The 17735-nt window shown below is 44.9% G+C and overlaps 1 protein-coding gene across 3 annotated transcripts in view; it reads right to left on the reverse strand.

Annotated features, from left to right (window-relative positions):
* Window positions 1–17735, reverse strand: part of Sec31 (COPII coat complex component secretory 31) — a 170543-nt gene that overhangs the window by 116320 nt on the left and 36488 nt on the right. For all 3 annotated transcript variants that reach the window (XM_075879503.1, XM_075879502.1, XM_075879501.1), the window contains exons 9-10: window positions 12182–12478; window positions 7643–7879 (exon numbers count right to left, since the gene is read on the reverse strand). In XM_075879503.1, the coding sequence (XP_075735618.1) occupies window positions 7643–7879; window positions 12182–12478 (534 nt within the window). The remainder of the gene's footprint in view (window positions 1–7642; window positions 7880–12181; window positions 12479–17735) is intronic.

A 17735-nucleotide genomic window follows, 5' to 3' on the forward strand; every position in this document is an offset into this window, starting at 1 on the left:
TTATCAAACGCATGTGTTCTGGACAAAGAAAAAATCTGGATCTTCCCACAGGGGGAGGGGGATGGGACTCGAGTAAATGTGTAGTAGAGTGGCAGGAGTACAACGTGAATGTTGCATAATTGGGTATGGTTTGGAAATGCTCAATTGTTATTTCATTTTTAATTTTCATATTTATTGAACAAAGGAGAAGCATTGCCTTTAACGAGTTGTGGGACATGGATGTTGGCTTGTGCCCCACTACTGGTCGAAGGTTGTGTTGCTTCTATCACATCTACTCAAGTCAAGCAAAAGTCAAACGAAAGCCAAGCAAAAACGCCCTAAACCGAATTCTGAACGCACGATGCAGTGCCTGCAACAAGTCGGATTTTACTAGTAGACGCTGCCTGCATTAGCCTTGCAAGGCGAGAGAGGGGGAAGGAGCGACAGTTGGCACAAGGCGTAAGCATGCGGCACGAGACGCGAGACGCGAGCATACGCAGTAGGGTGTAGACCACCGCAAACGCCGGATTTGCGAGTAGGTGTGATTATAACATGCTTCGCATTTAAAAGAAGCTTGCATCATGCCTGCACTTGGAATCCTGATACAGACAACTGTACATAAGCTGAACAGAAGTGATGGGACACTTCCGACAGTGTACAGAGCCGGCCACTGTTAGGGTGAACGCGCGAGCGCGTGGCAGCGCTCCACGGAACGCTACTGTCGTGAGCCCGGCTGCGCATCAAAGTAAACCTGCGCATGCATGGGAGTGCCTGCCGGCGCGGCTTCGCGTCGTCTACTACAATGCCCATGCTCTTGGGCGCGCCAAGCTTGCAGTGCCATGAAACAAACTTCAGTCACAGTGTCACGCATTTCCTGCTGCCAATACAACTGTTAGTGTCGCAACATGAAAACGTGCCAGACGCCAAGTGATCTCAATTTTATTGACCAAAATTAAATTGTCCCTTCGACGTACAGGTACATACGTCGTTTTTAGTGGGCCTAAGTTTCTGAACACTAATGGTTTTTCATATTTCCAAGCTATCCAGCGCTTTTGAAGACAAATTACTTGATTTTCAAGTTTCTCTTTGGGCGACGGGAGAAAGGCTGCGATGTTGCACTCAAAACAATGATGACACCAAATTGCCCTTGCTGCAAAATAGAAAAATGAAAACAAACGGGCGTATTTTTGCGTTCTGTTCAATCAGTGTATTCTCAAAGCAATGCCTTCAATTTCATTTACCCTATCCCAGTTAGCGTACTGGATGCTTGTAGTCGCATTTTCGCTACGATATCTCTCACGGAAATTCGTAGGACGGTATTACACTATGATCACACTCACACTTGTTATATTTGTTGGGGTTTTACGTCCCAAACCAAGATATGATTATTGAGGGATGTTGTAGTTGATTGCCCAAGGTATGTTCATCATCTGGTGTTTTTTGAAGCGCACCTGAACCTAACTACGTAAGCCTCCAGCACTTGCTTTCACCAAAATGTGGCCAACAAGACCATACAGCATTCAATCCCGCCACTGCTCACGCTTGATCAAGTCAAGATAAAAAATATAGAGTGCAGAGCAGGCCATGCACTGCGACACTATCACCCGAAAGCATCAGATAAAAATTTTATTTCTATACAGTTGTTTTTTCTCATGCTTTAGCGGTGATAAAAAAGCGATTGCCATTGAATCCCAGTTCTTTTCTCTGCAAGCATTTAGGGGCATGTGTGTGATCGGACAATGTCACGCGTTCCGGATAAAGAATGCGTATTGTTGAGCTAAGCCTCAAAGCATATTCACAAATGGCCATTTCTAGAATCACTAACAGGACGTTAAAAACTGTGAACAGAATAATTCAAGCCTACAGGACGGAGAGCAGGATAAAGCATGCTCCCAGGAAGGCCCGTGCCCAGGTGACCACGAAAAATGAGGACATAGCAATCATATTGGCGGCAAATGACTTTCCTGCGTTGAACGTCAGAAAACTGAAGCGAATTGCGGGTGTATCGGCAGCTTCGGATCAAACAGTGAAGCGTCGCCTACATTCAGAGGGACTCGAAAGCAGGAGAGCTGTCCAAAGGCCGTTAAGGAGTGCCGTCAACAAAGAGAGGTGCCTCGCGTTTTCCCGAGAACATGAAGACTGGAGAAACGAATGGCAAAATGTCGTCTTCACCGACGAGTGGACATTTACCACAAGATGGGACCAAAGGCAGCGAGTATGGCGCCCGGACAACCGTTGGTGAGAAACAGCTCATATGAGCCGAAAAATTTCAGCTCATATGCGCATCCTGTACAGCTGTACAATTTCAGCGCATCCCTGTACAGCTCCCTGCTAGACAGGATGCTAGCTGTCATTGACGCTGCCAGAGAAGTCACACAGTACTGAAGCGAAAAAGCACTCACGGTTATATTTACCTCAATGCCGCGATCAGTCTTGATTTGGTGTCGCAAAAAAGTAGACACGCAATTTTGCTCACCGTCATGCTGCGACGTCGACAAGAAATATCTGCAGTGTGAGGTAATCTCATTTTCTTTAAACCATAGAAATTCATGGCCATTTCCATTCGTGAATAAACTCCCAGTCTATTCTTGTTTATTTTGTCCAACTCCGGTGTGTTGTTTGTTTTTCACATGAAAAACAGGATAAATATTTGTGTCTATAAAACACGTAAATGAATTTTTTATTTCACTGTGCAAAACAGTTTCAGTATAATTATTGATCTTTACGTTTCAAAGTAAACACTCCAGCTGTTTTATATATTATCAGATATATATTATCAGGTGCCACTCACGCTGCCTCACACCTGCTGCATTCAAGTGCAACAATGGCCAAGGAACACCCCTCAACATGCTCCCTCTGAAAATGCACAAAAAATTCCCACACTCACTATGCTCATTAGAACAGACACAAAAATGGGTGAGCTAACGTTGCCTTCAATTCACAGTCACCGAACTGTATTTTTCGAAAGTATTTCCATTGTGAAGTGCCCCACTAGCGTTCATAATCTGGTAGCCTCCAAGTTGAGACACTAAAACTAAAGGCTGTATTGGCAGTAAGAAATGCGTGACATTGTGACCGAAGTTTGTTTCACGGCACTGCAAGCTTGGCACGCCCAAGAGCGCGAGCATTGTAGCAGACGACGCGAAGCCATGCCTGCGGGCACTCCCACGCATGCGCAGGTTTACTTCGATGCGTGGCTGCGCTCACTACAGTGGCGTTCCACAGAGCGTGGCCACACGCTCGCGCGTTCGCCCTAACAGCGGCCGGCACTGTACTGTCGCTGCTTACGCCACGTACTTAGGCTTACTTAGGTACACTGTGCCTTTCTTTTGGCTTTTATTGTGAACAAAACTCTCTCCCATATCGGGTGCCAAAACGTCAGTAAACTGTGTTCTATGGGTCGGGTGTATCCTTTCGCATTCACACTAAGAAGCAACACTTATGCACGGTCTTTTTTTTTTTTTTTCACACTTTTTCTAGCAGCTCATTGCAGTTGCAGTTCGAAGAGCGGCTGTAAGCTTTGAACAATGATAATGCTTATTTTTGTGACGGCCACACAGAACTGCTGTCAGTTTCCACGACTTGGCGAGGTTTTTCAAAAATTACCTCACTTTTCCATAACTTTCCCAGAAGGGTCTAAATTCCATAATTTTTTCCAGGTTTTCCAGGTTGGTAGACATCCTGGTTTATTTATTATTATTTAATGTTTATGTAGGGTTCGTCAATGCCCTGACTCCGTAATGCCTGCATTACTGCTGATGTCTCAACTGAGTCAAACGCCTTCTCGTAATCTATGAAAACTATGTATAGATGTTCATTGTATTCTGCGCATTTCTCCATTACCTGATTGATAGTATGAATATGGTTTATTACAAAGGAGCCTGTACGAAATTCTGCTTGGTCCTTTGGTTGATTGAACTCTAATGTCACCTTAATTCTATCAGCTATTATTATTATTATTATTATTATTATTATTATTATTGATAGGTAATAGTGCACTTGAAGTTGTAAAAGACTATGTCTACTTAGGACAGGTAATAACTGCGGAGCCGAACCACGAGATCGAACTAGAAGAATAAAAATAGAGTGGACAGGATCCGGCAAGCACTCTCAAATTATGACTGGCAGATAGCCAATATCCCTCAAGAGGAAGGTATATAAAGTCAATCCTATCGATACTGAAATTCGATGGTTTCCTGCTCATATAGGAAAAGTGGACGAAATTCGAGTCAACCTCAATGAGGTGACGAATGACCTGGTTCGAGGACTTGCTTTCCGTGCCGGTCAGATCCGATCCGACGCCCACTACCACTCCGGGGGCTATAAAGACAATTTAATCACAACGACATCACAAAATATTATTACTTGAGGTGTAGGCAATTCCCACTGCCACATGCAAAATTTAATGGGACTCAGGCAGTCACGCTACGTTTACTGCAAACCGGAACTTACCCAACTCCGTATTTTCTACATAAAATTCTCCCCGACAGTGAAATTCAAGGCAAGTGTGACGCGTGCGATGGCATCATTAAGATCAGACACACGCTGGCAGGCTGTCCCGAGACTCTCGCCGACCCCGAAAAACAATGGCTTTACTGGCAAACGATGGTGCGAAGTGCGTCTTATCAAGACCAACTACGGGCAGTCCAGAAGGTCCACGATGACGCCACAAGGCTCGGCCTGACGGTACCGACGTGGACGCGGCCCACCTCGGTCTGAAAAGACCGAGCTTCAGGACACAAAGTTTTGTGAATGAATAAAGGGTAACTAACTGGATTTTTAGAGAAGGCAAGCGGGTTAGGGAGAGACAGAAGGTTAGGTGGGCAAATGAGATTAAGAGGTTTGCGGGTATAAATTGGCAGCCGCAAGCACAGGACAGAGTTGACTGGCGGAACATGGGAGAGGCCTTTGTCCTGCAGTGGACGTAGTCAGGCTAATGATAATGATGAAACATTCCGCCACAGCCTTTTCTTTCCTTTTCTTCTTTTCCTTTTTCGGGCGCAGCATTGAGGAGGCGGAGGTGCCGCCGAGCGATTGGGGATGGTGCTGAGCGCGGTATGTTTGAATTAACTGTCGCAAGTGCTTGCAGGTTCGAATTACAGGTAGTTTTCCCCGTTTAGAATACACATAGTTTTCACAGGACCCCAGCCTGAGTCCGAATTAACCGGAAGTTCGAATTAAGTGTGTTCGAATTAATGAGATTCGACTATAGCAAGCTTACTTTCATGTAAGATTCAACTTTGTTATAATGAGCTTTGAGTGTTTGTACTGCTATGATACAGGCAGGTGAACTTCAGTTGCAAACTTAAGCGCAATTTACTGTAGTTGGTATACGTATCACTACGTAGGCTACTATCTTTGCAAGGACAAGTGCTACCAATCACCTTACCACTTCTGGCATTTGTAACACCCATGTTGCTGTTGGCACTGTTACACAACTGTAAAGAACTGCTTATATATAGCACCTGTTCAAGATGTGTCTGTGCGTACTACATTTGTACATACTACCTTTAACATTGTATCTTAACGTTTCCCTCAATAAAAAAAATACACCCCAGTCCCTCGGCATGCTTCCCATCACATTGATTCTCATGGTGCAGCCGACGTCCGATTTCCCAGACTTTCACGGGACTGCAAAAAGGTCCGAAAAATCGGGCAGTCTGTAAAAAAAATGCACTTGAGAACGCACCTTTTTTTGTAGGCCTTTTTTTGTAGGCCTTTTTTCCTGATGGAGAGGGTAACGGCCGAAGTACAAGATTCTCACTGCAATTCAGCCAATGCATCGTTTAGGTAGCTCTGAAAAGAGTCGTTTATAAAAAAAAAACCGTTGTGGCCGGCACTACCTTATATGTCAGCACTTGGGTGCAAAGAAGTCGCCTATTTTCTTTTGCACGGCGTTCCACTTGCCCACGATCATGTCTGCCTCAATTTCAGTCAATGTCATGTTGCCGCTGTACACCAATGACAGTGTCATCAGTGCTCGCGTCAACTCCGAGTTCGTTGGCAGTGTAGGAGATGGCTCTTAGTTCTCGGTGTCGGAGTCGTCGAAATCCTCCGTAACTTGACGAATGATTTCGTGATCGGTCAAGTCCGCACATAGCTCGAGGTCTTTGTCAGCGTCGGAGAAGCCCTCAAAGATTACCCCGGCTGGAATCAACACGCCGGCAGCGCGCAGATCGTCGAAGGCAACATCCGCGGATGGCAGTTCATCACACACACTGTCCACTTGGGGCGAGGCGGCTGTCTTAGCCTCGAGTGTGAGGCCTGCGTGGCGAAAACAGTTCGCACAGTCTCTTGCGTAACAGCCTTCCATGATTCCGCTAGCATGCAGACGGCAGACCTGAGGTCAACAGAGTAGCTTTTCCCATCGTGAGCCTACGAGGGGGCTTTGTGCGCTTCGAAGGCGCAGATGAAGATGAAGGATCAGTCGGTGCCATCGCTGTAAACGACAAATCCGCTCGACAAAAAGCGCAGCACGAAACTGCTAGGAACTCGATGGTTGTTGAAGGTCGGAAAATGTGATCACTGAAGATAGTGTGCAGCAGCAAACGATCAACCGCAGACACTACCGCAGAGCTGACAAAACAACACGTGAACGAACACAGTGAGGTTTGGCTTGGCTAAGCCACTAACCTACGGCTGCAACGGATTGACACGTGCGGTATCGAGGTTACGGCAGCCGCGGCACGAAGATATGAATACAACCAAAATGGTGGCGTCAGTGGTGACTTCGGGTCGGCAGTTAACAGTAAAATGTCCGGGAAATCGGATGCCAAAGGCTATAAGTGTCCAGAATTTTTGACTTTTTAATACATTGACTCTATGGAGAACTTGATGGTGCCACACATGAGTCCAGAAAATCGGGCATGTCCGGAATTTCGGGCGTCCGGAAAGCCGGACGTCGAGTGTATGTAGGATCTGCCAAATTTTTGTATTGTTCAAATTGTTTGTTCTTCAACGAACCATTAAACCCACGGAACAGAGACAATAAATGAAGAAGGGCACCACAAGGTTTCACGGTAACATTGTAGCACCTGCAATACTAGCTGCAGAAACGAAAGTACCACTTTGTTATCATCATCACCAGTTTCTACACGAGGCTACGCTCTAGTCCTGCACTAGTCTTAGTTTCTGGCTTCCGGTCGCCATTCACATTCAGTATGCATGCGTGTAGGTGCCAAATGTGCAGCGCAATGATTGTGTGTTCACGTGAAGCCCCATAATGCTGGAGAAACAGCGCCCACAATGTGCTCAAAGGTGCTTTGAATGCCGCTTACAAGTTACTTGAAGGCCGACAACGGCAACCCCTTGATGCTGCCAATCGTAGCAAAAGAACTTTTGACAGTGCACACGAGGAAGTGGCTTGAACTTCTGTGAAATGCTAAACATTGGTTTTTTGCACAAGACAGTGTTATTGAAAAGTTTTATACTGATGCTTGGAGATATTCAACACCGTGCATGACTATGCATTTGACAATGAACGTATTTTGCTTGAATTGTTGTTTTATGATTTGGCAGTGTCAGAAATAGGTGCTTCTAATACAAAGGTGCATTTTATATATCTTTTTTCCCGCGAAAGGCATGAAAAGTAAGGGGTGCATCTTACACCCCTAGTTGTGTAAGGCACGACTTACACAACAAAAATACTGTCTGTGGCACACACCTGAAGGAAAGACCAGGCAAGCCTCAGGTTTGGGTCATCCTGGCAGTCTTGAACCTTGCGCTGGCAGAAGTCAGCAAAAGCACCAGTGCTCAAAGCAGCCTCCAGTTCAGACGACCTCGTCATCAGGGCCTCTTCCGTAACTACTTGGCTGATGTAGATCAGTTGAGCCACAGGCACACCACCTGATGACTGCTGCTGGGGCTGCTGCTTGGTAAATGAAATCAGCTTTCCTCCAAACTGTAAGAGCAAGTAGAACAAGGGCACACCAGCTGTCAGAAACAAAGGAACAGAGTGGAAATGCCAAAGCTCAAGTGATGCAAAAAAGTACTGCCATGCTTGTACAAACAGTGTAACACTTAAAAGATGTAAAATTAAGAAAATTTGTATATGTCTATATACAATAAACAACATTTAATTTACTGTTTTTTTACTGGAATTATCGAAAATTCGTGCTCTGAGCGGTTGTCCCTCTCTTAAGAATGAAAGTAGCCAAACAAGCTAGCCTCATCATTTGTAAATTAAAGGAGAGCCATAACACAGACAAGCTAATCATCATCACCATCATCATCATCAGCCTGACAACGTCCACTGCCGGACAAAGGCCTCTCCCATGTTCCGCCAGTTAACCCTGTCCTGTTCTTGCTGCTGCCAATTTATACCCGCGAACTTCTTAATCTCATCTGCCCACCTAACCTTCTGTCTCCCATATTCCGCCAGTTAACCCGGTCCTCTGCTTGCTGCTGCCAATTTATACCCACAAACTTCTTAATCTCATCTGCCCACCTAACCTTCTGTCTCTTCCAAACCCGCTTGCCTTCTCTGGGAATCCAGTTCATTACCCTAATGACCAGCGGTTATCCTGTCTACGCACTACATTCCCGGCCCATGTCCATTTCCTCTTCTTAATTTCAACTATGATATCCTTAGCCCCCGTTTGTTCCCTAATCCACTCTGCTCTTCTTGTCTCTTAAGGTTACACCTACCACTTTCTTTCCATTGCTCGCTGCGTCGTCCTCAATTTAAGCTGAACCCCCTTTGCAAGTCTCCAGATTTCTGCTCCGTAGCTAAGTACCGGCACGATACAGCTATTAACTACCTTCCTCTTGAGGGATAGTGGCAATCTACCTGTCATAATTTGAAAGTGCTTGCCAAATGTGCTCCACCCCATTCTTATTCTAGTTATTTAAATCTCGTGGTTTGGCTCCTTGGTTATTACCTGCTCTGAGTAGACATAGTCTTTTACAACTTGTAGTGGACTATTACCTATCTCAAAGCGCTGCTCTCTTCCGAGGTTGTTGTACATTACTTTCGTTTTCTGCAGATTAATTATAAGACCCACCTTTTTGCTCTCCTTGTCCAACTCCGTAATCCTGAGTTGAAATTTGTTCCCTGAGTTACTCAGCAATGCAATATCATCGGCGAAGCGCAGGTTACTAAGGTACTCTCCATTAACTCCTATCCCTAACAGTTCCCATTTTAGGCCCCTGAAAACCTCCTGTAAGCACGCGATAAAAAGCATTGGGGAGATTGTATCCCCCTGCCTTATACCCTTCTTGATTGGTATTCTGTTGCTTTCTTTATGAAGCATTATGGTAGCAGTTGGTCCCTTGTAGATTTCTTCCAGGATGTTTGTATATGCTTCAACGACGCCCCGATTCTGCAGTATCTGCATGACTGCCGATATTTCTACTGAATCAAACGCCTTATCGTAGTCTATGAAGACTATGTATAGTGGTTACTTATATTTTGAGCATTTCTCTATTACCTGATTGATAGTATGAATGTGGTCGATTGCTGAGTAGCCTGTTCCAAATCCTGCTTGTTCCTTTGGTTGATTGAATTCTAATGTTTTCTTTACTCTGTTAGCAATTACCTTTGTAGATAGCTTGTATACTACAGAGAGCAAGCTGATCGGCCTGTAATTCTTCAAGTCCTTGTCATCTCTTTTCTTGTGTATTAAGATGATGTTAGCATTCTTCCAAGACTCTGGCACTCTTCCCGTCAGGAGACACCTCATAAACAGGGTGGCCAGTTTTTCTAACACAATCTGTCCTCCATCTTTCAGCAGATCTGATGTTACCTGATCCTCACCAGCAGCTTTGCCTCTTTGCATGCTCTCCAAAGCTTTTCTGACTTCTATCATTACTGGTGGGGTGTCATCTGAGTTACTGGTAGTTCTTATAGTATCAAGGTCGTGGTTGTCCCAGCTACTGTACAGATCTCTGTAAAACTCCTCCGCTATTTTAACTATCCTATCCATACTGGTAGTTGTTTTGCCTTCTTTGTCCCTTAGTGCATACATCCGATTTCCGCCTATCCCAAGTTTCCTCTTCACTGCTTTGACGCTTCCTCCGTTTTTCAGAGCGTGTTCAATTCTCTGCATGTTATACCTTCTTACATCGCATATCTTACGCCTATTAATCAACTTCGAAAGCTCTGCCAGTTCTATTTTGTCTGTTGTACTTGACACTTTCATGATTTGACAGGTTCTTCGTTTCCTGGGAAAGCTTGCCAGTGTCCTGTCTAACTACCCTTCCTCCAACTTCCACTGCACACTCCGTAATGATACTCGTCAGATTATCATTCATTGTATCTACGCTAAGGTTGGTTTCCTCACTAAGAGCTGAGTACCTGTTCTGCAGCGACACTCTGAATTCCTGTACTTTCCCTCTCAGTGCTAGCTCATTGATTGGCTTCTTGCGTATCAGTTTCTGTCGTTCCTTCTTCAAGTCTAGGCGAATTCGAGACCGTACCATTCTATGGTCACTGCATCGTACCTTGCCAACAACTTCCACATCCTGCTCGATGCCTCGGCGTGCACTCATTATAAAGTCTATTTCCTTCTTATTTTCGCCATTACGGCTCCTTCATGTCCACTTACGGTTCCCTCGTTTTCGGTAGAAGGTATTGACGATCCGTAAATTATGACGTTCTGCAAATTCTACTAATATCTTTCCTCTGGCATTTCTAGTGCCGATGCCATAATCTCCTACTGCCTGGTCTCCAGCCTGCTTCTTCCCTACCTTTGCATTGAAGTCTCCCATCAGTATTGTATACTGTGTTGTTACCTTACTCATTGCCGATTCCACATCTTCATAGAAGCATTCAACTGAAGCGTCATCATGGCTGGATGTGGGCGCGTAAGCCTGTACCACCTTTATCTTGTATCTCTTATTCAGTTTAATTACGCGACCTACCACCCTTTCATTAATGCTATATTATTCCTCTATGTTGCCAGCTATGTTTCTGTGAATTAAGAGCACCATTCCCAGTTCTCTTCAGTCAGCCAAGCCTTGATAGCAAAGGACGAACCCATTCTGTAGCACTGTATAGGCCTCATCTGTCCTCCAAACCTCACTGAGCCCTATTATATCTCATTTAACACACTGTAGCTCCTCGAATGGTACAGCTAGAATTCCCTCACTAAATAAGGTTCTAGCGTTAAACGTTGCCAAGTTCAGGTTCCAATGGCAGCCTGTTTGGATCCAGAGATTTTTAGCACCCTCTGCTGCGTTGCATATCTGACCGCCGTCGTGGTCAGTTGCTTCGCAGCTGCTGGGGACTGAGGGCCGTGAGTTAATTGACGTATGCATGTGGGAGGTAGTGGCCAGATACTGCACCAGGGAGACCAATCCTTCTCTGGTGAGGGAGTGCGTTACCGGTGGTGGTTACCATTGAGGCCGCACCCTCAGGCCTCTTAATGAAGTTCTATCACCACACGGATTTTTTTTTTAAACCCGGTTGGGAACTGCGCGGCACCGGGATTTGAACCACGGACCTTTTGCAGGCGAGGCGGATACTCTAACCACTACGTCCTCGCCACACGACAAGCTAATAATGTTGCTTTAAAACTTCAGTTTATCTAAATCACAATGTAGAAACACCACTTTTAGAAGATATCGCTTTTCACAGAAAAATTCAGAGCTTAGTACGACCTCTTTTTTCCCTGTGAGGGACACGTAAAATATATAAGCATTTTTTATTCACAAATAAAGCTCGCATTATCTTTCAAAAAGAACACATACTGCCATGTTTAGTATTGGTGAACAATTAACCACTGCCAGGAATGCAACTTCAATATTTTACTCCTTTATAGGGGCAAGCTTGCTCCCAGAAAGATGAGTAACACTCAAAGCACAATGATACCCAAGCTCACTAGTCAACTTCATCCACAGTTTATGCACGTTATCACCATGCACAGCACACATTCTGATTAGATAGGCCTCTTTAGCTATATCTTTCTTAAATATTGTCACCTGCAAGAGGTGACAATGTTCAAGATATTTCAAATAGTATGCCAGACACATCTTACGCTGGGCAACGGTAATAATCTAGTGAGGAATGACATCTGACAAAAAAAAATGCAAAACAAAGTACACAATGCAATACTGCAATAATGAATAGCAAATGAAAAACCATTGCATAACCTGAAAATTTTCTCCTTTTAAACTGCTACTATTGAATATGTAAATCTTAAAAAATTATGAAAAATCATAATATAACAGGCCTGAGCGTTCATCACTACAGAAAAACACGCACCCCAAAGGAAGCACCAACGGGCTTGCGGAGCCACTTCGGGGGCTTGAGGAGAGATATGGTGACACCACGCTGTTGCTGCTGCTGCTGCTGGTATTGCTGTGGCAGTTGTGCCAGTGTGTCAGCACCAGGAAAGGACTCCGCAAGCTTGGGGCTCGCCTGTGCCTGCTGCTGACCTCCAAGCAGCGAGTAGATGCCCACATGGCCGTCAAAAGAAGCACTCGAGATGACTGCTGGGTTACGTGGGCACCAAGCGACATCAAAATGCCACTGGTTGCCAGTGGGGATTTCACACACAACCTGCAACACCATAAGAAGTACACTTAACAGCGGTAGCTATATTAGTCAAGAGGATTATAAACGGAAAAGGTCAAATCCTCTCAAGAAAAGGCTCTCGCATGCCCACCATTCCAAATGAAGATTCAGTGCACCGATTTGTAAACCAGCCGAAATGCAGCATAACTATGTGCTAAACAGTAGTACAGTAGACTTTCTTTGCACGGAACCTGAAGGGACTGATAAAATATGTTTTATTTAACAAGAGTTCCGTTTACTGAGAGAAGAACAGGGGTGCAGAACACAAGTACGAAATCAATCGTAACAGAGGCAGTTGTTCCATTTAAATAGCGGTTCCGTTTAACAAATTTTCGTTAAGGGGGCAGACTGGTCTTTGGGATCAAAAAGTGACAAAAAAATTCATTTTTTGAAATTGACATACTTGGTTTCTGCAAGTATTTTTCAATCTCTCTGCAAACTTTCACACACCAAGAAGTGGTAATTTTTTTGTAATATCATTCTAACTGTCCAGATTCTTGGTGCTGTTAACATGCAGAACCTGCAAAAAAATGGGGAACAAACTTCCAGACTTCTTTATAATTTGCCAACACCTATGTTAGAAGCTCTCCTACGAATTTATGAGCACCTTTATGAGAATGGCAAAACATGTGCACCATGACAGTTGCTTTTTGAAGAAGCTGTGTGTTTTCAGTCTTTTCCATTTTACTCAAAAAATTTACAACTGTTCAATTTTGAGACCTCAATATCTCTGCAGCTAGGGCAGGTACAACAATGATTCTTCTTGCAAAGGAAACTTGTATGCGTGTAGAATGCAAGTATGGGAGAAGAATTTAGAGCACAAGCCTTTTTAATTAATTACTGATCAAAATTCTAACACAATACCAACTGCTTTAGAAAATGGATAGTTCATTTTCCTTTAAAATAATCAAGAAAGGCCTAAAAACAAAAACTCTTGCATACTTTCAATCTATAGTCATTAGTCCATGTTGGCATATCTCAAAATTCACTTATAATTAAGCATTTTTATTCCATGGCGGCCTTAAGCAAGCGGGGGTGAACTTAAGTTATCTCAGGAACAAGATGAGTGACAGGAAAACTAATTAAATATATGAAATCAGCAGAAAAAACTGCATAATTCTGTGCAGTTTGATCAAGATCACTGAAGAAATAAAAAAAAACATCTAAGACCAGTCTTCTCCCTTAAATGAGGGTCTACAGTCCATAATTAAATACTAAGCACCAAGTACAAATTCACATCTTTGAACATGTTGTGCCAATGCTAACAAAAAAATTGACCAATACATCAGTAAACGTTTATAATATGCACTACAGTAGAATCCCGCTATAACGAATTGTGCTACAACAAAATTTCCGCCACAACGAATGACTTTCGATTCCCCGTCAGCCGCCCATAGAAAACAAGGTGAAAAATGTCTCGTAACAACAAATACTTTTTCTGGATATTTCTGCTTTAACAAAGTTTTCCCTAATACTACCCCATAAGAAAAAGAAATTTGGTTCGGATTGCCTCGAAATTCTAATACCAACTCACTGCATCGCAGCAACCGTGTTTTCATCGACTCGCATACCACTGAATTTATCGCCTTTGAGATGCTAGGTGACAGCGCGCCCGTTTGCCATGATGCTGCTGGTGGATTTGATGCACATGCAGGGCGCGGCAGCCAAGAACCACCCGCCATATGTTTTTGACGTCGCGCTCATAACAAAACTACCGCTCATCGTCACTAGCTCTGCGATTGTGAATGATAACCACGCGTCACGAAAGCGCACACGCGAGCAGTGCACACCTAGTCCCAGCATAACTGCATTTTTTACAATCACTGCAAACACAAATGCGGTCGTGCCGAACACAATCATGGGTGACCACGAAACTACCGCTGCGCAAGAATCGGCGGTCAGTACTGTCTTTTCTTCGATAGAGAGTACAATGCGAAGAAGCACAACTAACATAGCCGCAGATTAAAGACAATAAAGCCATAAAATGACACGAAGCATTACGACTTTCCTGTCATTCACTTATGGCCACAGTAGTGCGGAGCTTCGTCACTTTCAGTTGCAATTATCAGTAGGCCTCTAGCAAAGCTTTGGCACGCTCGTTTGCAGCTCTGTGCACTCGGCAAGCCTCAAGAGTCGTCTGAATATCGCATTTCCCCCTGTCTAACCCACCCCTGCATATAACCCGCACCCCCAACTACAAACCGCGGGAAGAAAAAAAAGCTACCAACATATTGATACAAGGCTGCCTTCACTGCATTGCAGTAAAGCCGTGCCGTGAAGCCAACTTGCGTGCCAAAATTATCATATAACTTGCACCCTGACTACAGCTCCAAATTTTCTGTATTGATCATGTTATTGATCATGTTTGACGACTTATAATGAAATTACCAAGGCTTTCCATCTGGCCCGCCGAACTTTTCCTCCACCCAGCGAGAAGCTGAACAGGATGCAGGCGGTGTCTTTACGACAGCTGCAGACGCACACGTATCCCAACCCATCGCTGTTTAGCAGACTATACCCCAATATATATCCGACAAATATATGCAAGATATGCCATAGTGAGGTTGCCACATTAAATCACATGCTCTGAGACTGCGCTAGGAATCCGCAAGGTGCTAAATCCGGAACCCTTCCGCCGTGGTTGGCCGCTGCCCTGTGCAGCCCTAGACTCGGTGACCAACTCTGGGCCGTCCAGCAGGCCCGCGAGGCGGCGGTCAGGCAAGGTCTTGACGTCCCCAAGCGGGAGACCTAAGGTCCGGTCGGCGAATGCTCTGCCAGACTTCCAATAAAGTTCTTACCAACCAACCAATCATGTTATACACAAGAAAATATGTTCACTCAGTGTTCAGCCAGGTAAGTCTGAGTTGGCAAGAGTTCCAAGCATGCGCTTGCTAGGACCAAAAGACCAGTCACAATCATCAGATCTTACCAAATTTTGTGGTCTATAGATGAAATTCCGCTACAACGACTTTTTTCACGTGTCCCACAAATTTTCTTGTAGCAGGATTTGACCGTATTCACAAGGCTTTTTCTTCCACTTTTTACTAAAGCCATCAAAAAATTCTAGCTTTCACAAACAACCATGCAATAGCACGAAGGTGATACAAAGCAGCAGATGGCTCACCCAGCTTTTCGCAATGCAAAAGTGACTATTTATACAGTAGAACCTCATCAATTCAAATTTAAAAGGTTGCCGGAACTGAACCCAGCATCGACAAGTGACGACACATTCCTGGATGAGTAGGCACACAATGGTAGGGGTACGCACGCCCGATTGTGCACACGACTTTTGCAAAAAAGGGAGTTAGGGGGGGGGGGGGGGGAGGGGGGGAGAGGTGGCAATTATTTGAACCAATAGGGACAGGCAACCTCCGTCAGCTAAGTGACAAAGGCTGCATCCTCCCATGACAGCTGCCAGACTCCCTGGCATAAACGAGTATACTCATTGATTGATATGTCGGGTTTAACGTCCCAAAACAACCATATGATTATGAGAGATGCCGAGGTGGAGGGCTCCGGAAATTTAGACCACCTGGGGTTCTTTAACGTGCACCCAAATCTGAGCACACGAGCCTACAACATTTCCGCCTCCATCGGAAATGCAGCCGCCGCAGCCGGGATTTGATCCCGCGACCTACGGGTCAGCAGCCGAGTACCTTAGCCACTAGACCACCACGGCGGGGCAAACGAGTATACTCAAATAAACAGGGCAGAGAGGAAAGCAAAAGAGTGCACACACGGTGGAACAGCATGAGGAGGAAACAAGGGTCAAGAGAGCATGAGAGAACCCTGTTGCACTTGGGTGCCTTGCATGAAGCATATTAGGTCGAATGAGCCAAGATGGTTGGAAGTTACATGTCAGCAGTCTTCCACCACACAAAGTGGTGGCAGTCATGTTAACCTGAAGTTTTTGAGACACACTAATGTGACAGGCAATGTCAAGAGATTCTTTTTCGAAATACAGTGAAACCTACGTTCCTCACTGCTGCGTTTTCTCGGCTGTTATGTTATCTTTCATCGGTGCCGGCATAGCTCTCATGGAATCCCATGTGTTGCAAACCCCGCTGTTATGTCGCAACTGTGAGAACGTTCATGTATGATGTGTCGCAATCTAGTTCGCCGAACCGACCTTGGCACCGCCATTTCAATTTCACATTTGACAGTGTTGGTTTAGCTTGGCTACCAAGCTATGAAACAGGCTGTAAGAAGCCGCCAGCGAGTTGTAGAGGCCGCCCCTAGACGGCCATGTGTGAGAAGTGCTATCAACATCATCACTCACAACGGAAGTTTCACTACGGAATGCCGGAAGGGCATGAAAGTCCCACCTCTGCATGCCACTCATTGCAACTCGTCTTCAGTCGCTGTTGTGTGCGCTATGCCTGTTATCGTTGAACTTGTCAACACAATCTTCGTCAAGCCTTAATGGCATCGCGTAAGTGGAAAGCGCTTTCCCTTGAAAATCTGGACGTACATAAAGGGGCCCTCCAACACTATTGAAGCACCTATTTGTTATCTGTGGTTTGCGTAAACCGATAGCTGTAGATAATTTTAGCATAGGTCTAAGCGCCGATATCAAATAATTTAGTATTTTAATCACGCAATAAGTCACTACATCGCTGCCGAGCGCATTACCCCGTAGTGGCCCTCGCCAGAACTTTGCGACTGGAAATGATGCCGGAAGGTTGCTGCCATATCATTGGATAAATGTAACATTAGATGCAATCGTGGTGTAGGATCAAAACTGAGGTTACTAATCTGTTTCATTTTTCTTCTCTGTACTTTTTCATTGAACGCTGAATAGACGTGGCCCCGACAAGAAAAGATCACTGCGACTACAAAGCACGACAGAGGTGCTGGCTGCCATTTCGCCACTGGATTCTTGGCTTGCACGAGTCGGATGAATATATGAAAGACCTCTCTCTTTTTCTTCCCTCTTCTTCCTTTTGGGAGTTGCACTGTTGAAGGGGTGCAATGCACCACTGTTGTTAGTTGCACGTCTCACCAAACAACTTGGAATGTTGTAAAAAACAGCAGAAAATACCTCGCTTCGACATAGTAGCTCCCGCTCACGTTCTGGCAAGCCAGGCGTCAGGCACCGCGCTTGTTACTGTGGCAACAAGGTCAACATGACTTTGAAAACAAGAAAATAAAAAAAAGCAAGCAACGATGGGGTGCGAGCTACCCTTACATTGGCGCTTCCAGCTTATTTCATTGGGGCAGCTTTCCGGCGTCATGGGCGAGT

The sequence above is a fragment of the Rhipicephalus microplus genome, chromosome X, assembly GCF_043290135.1.
Source record: "Rhipicephalus microplus isolate Deutch F79 chromosome X, USDA_Rmic, whole genome shotgun sequence".
Taxonomy (NCBI): Eukaryota; Metazoa; Arthropoda; class Arachnida; order Ixodida; family Ixodidae; genus Rhipicephalus; species Rhipicephalus microplus.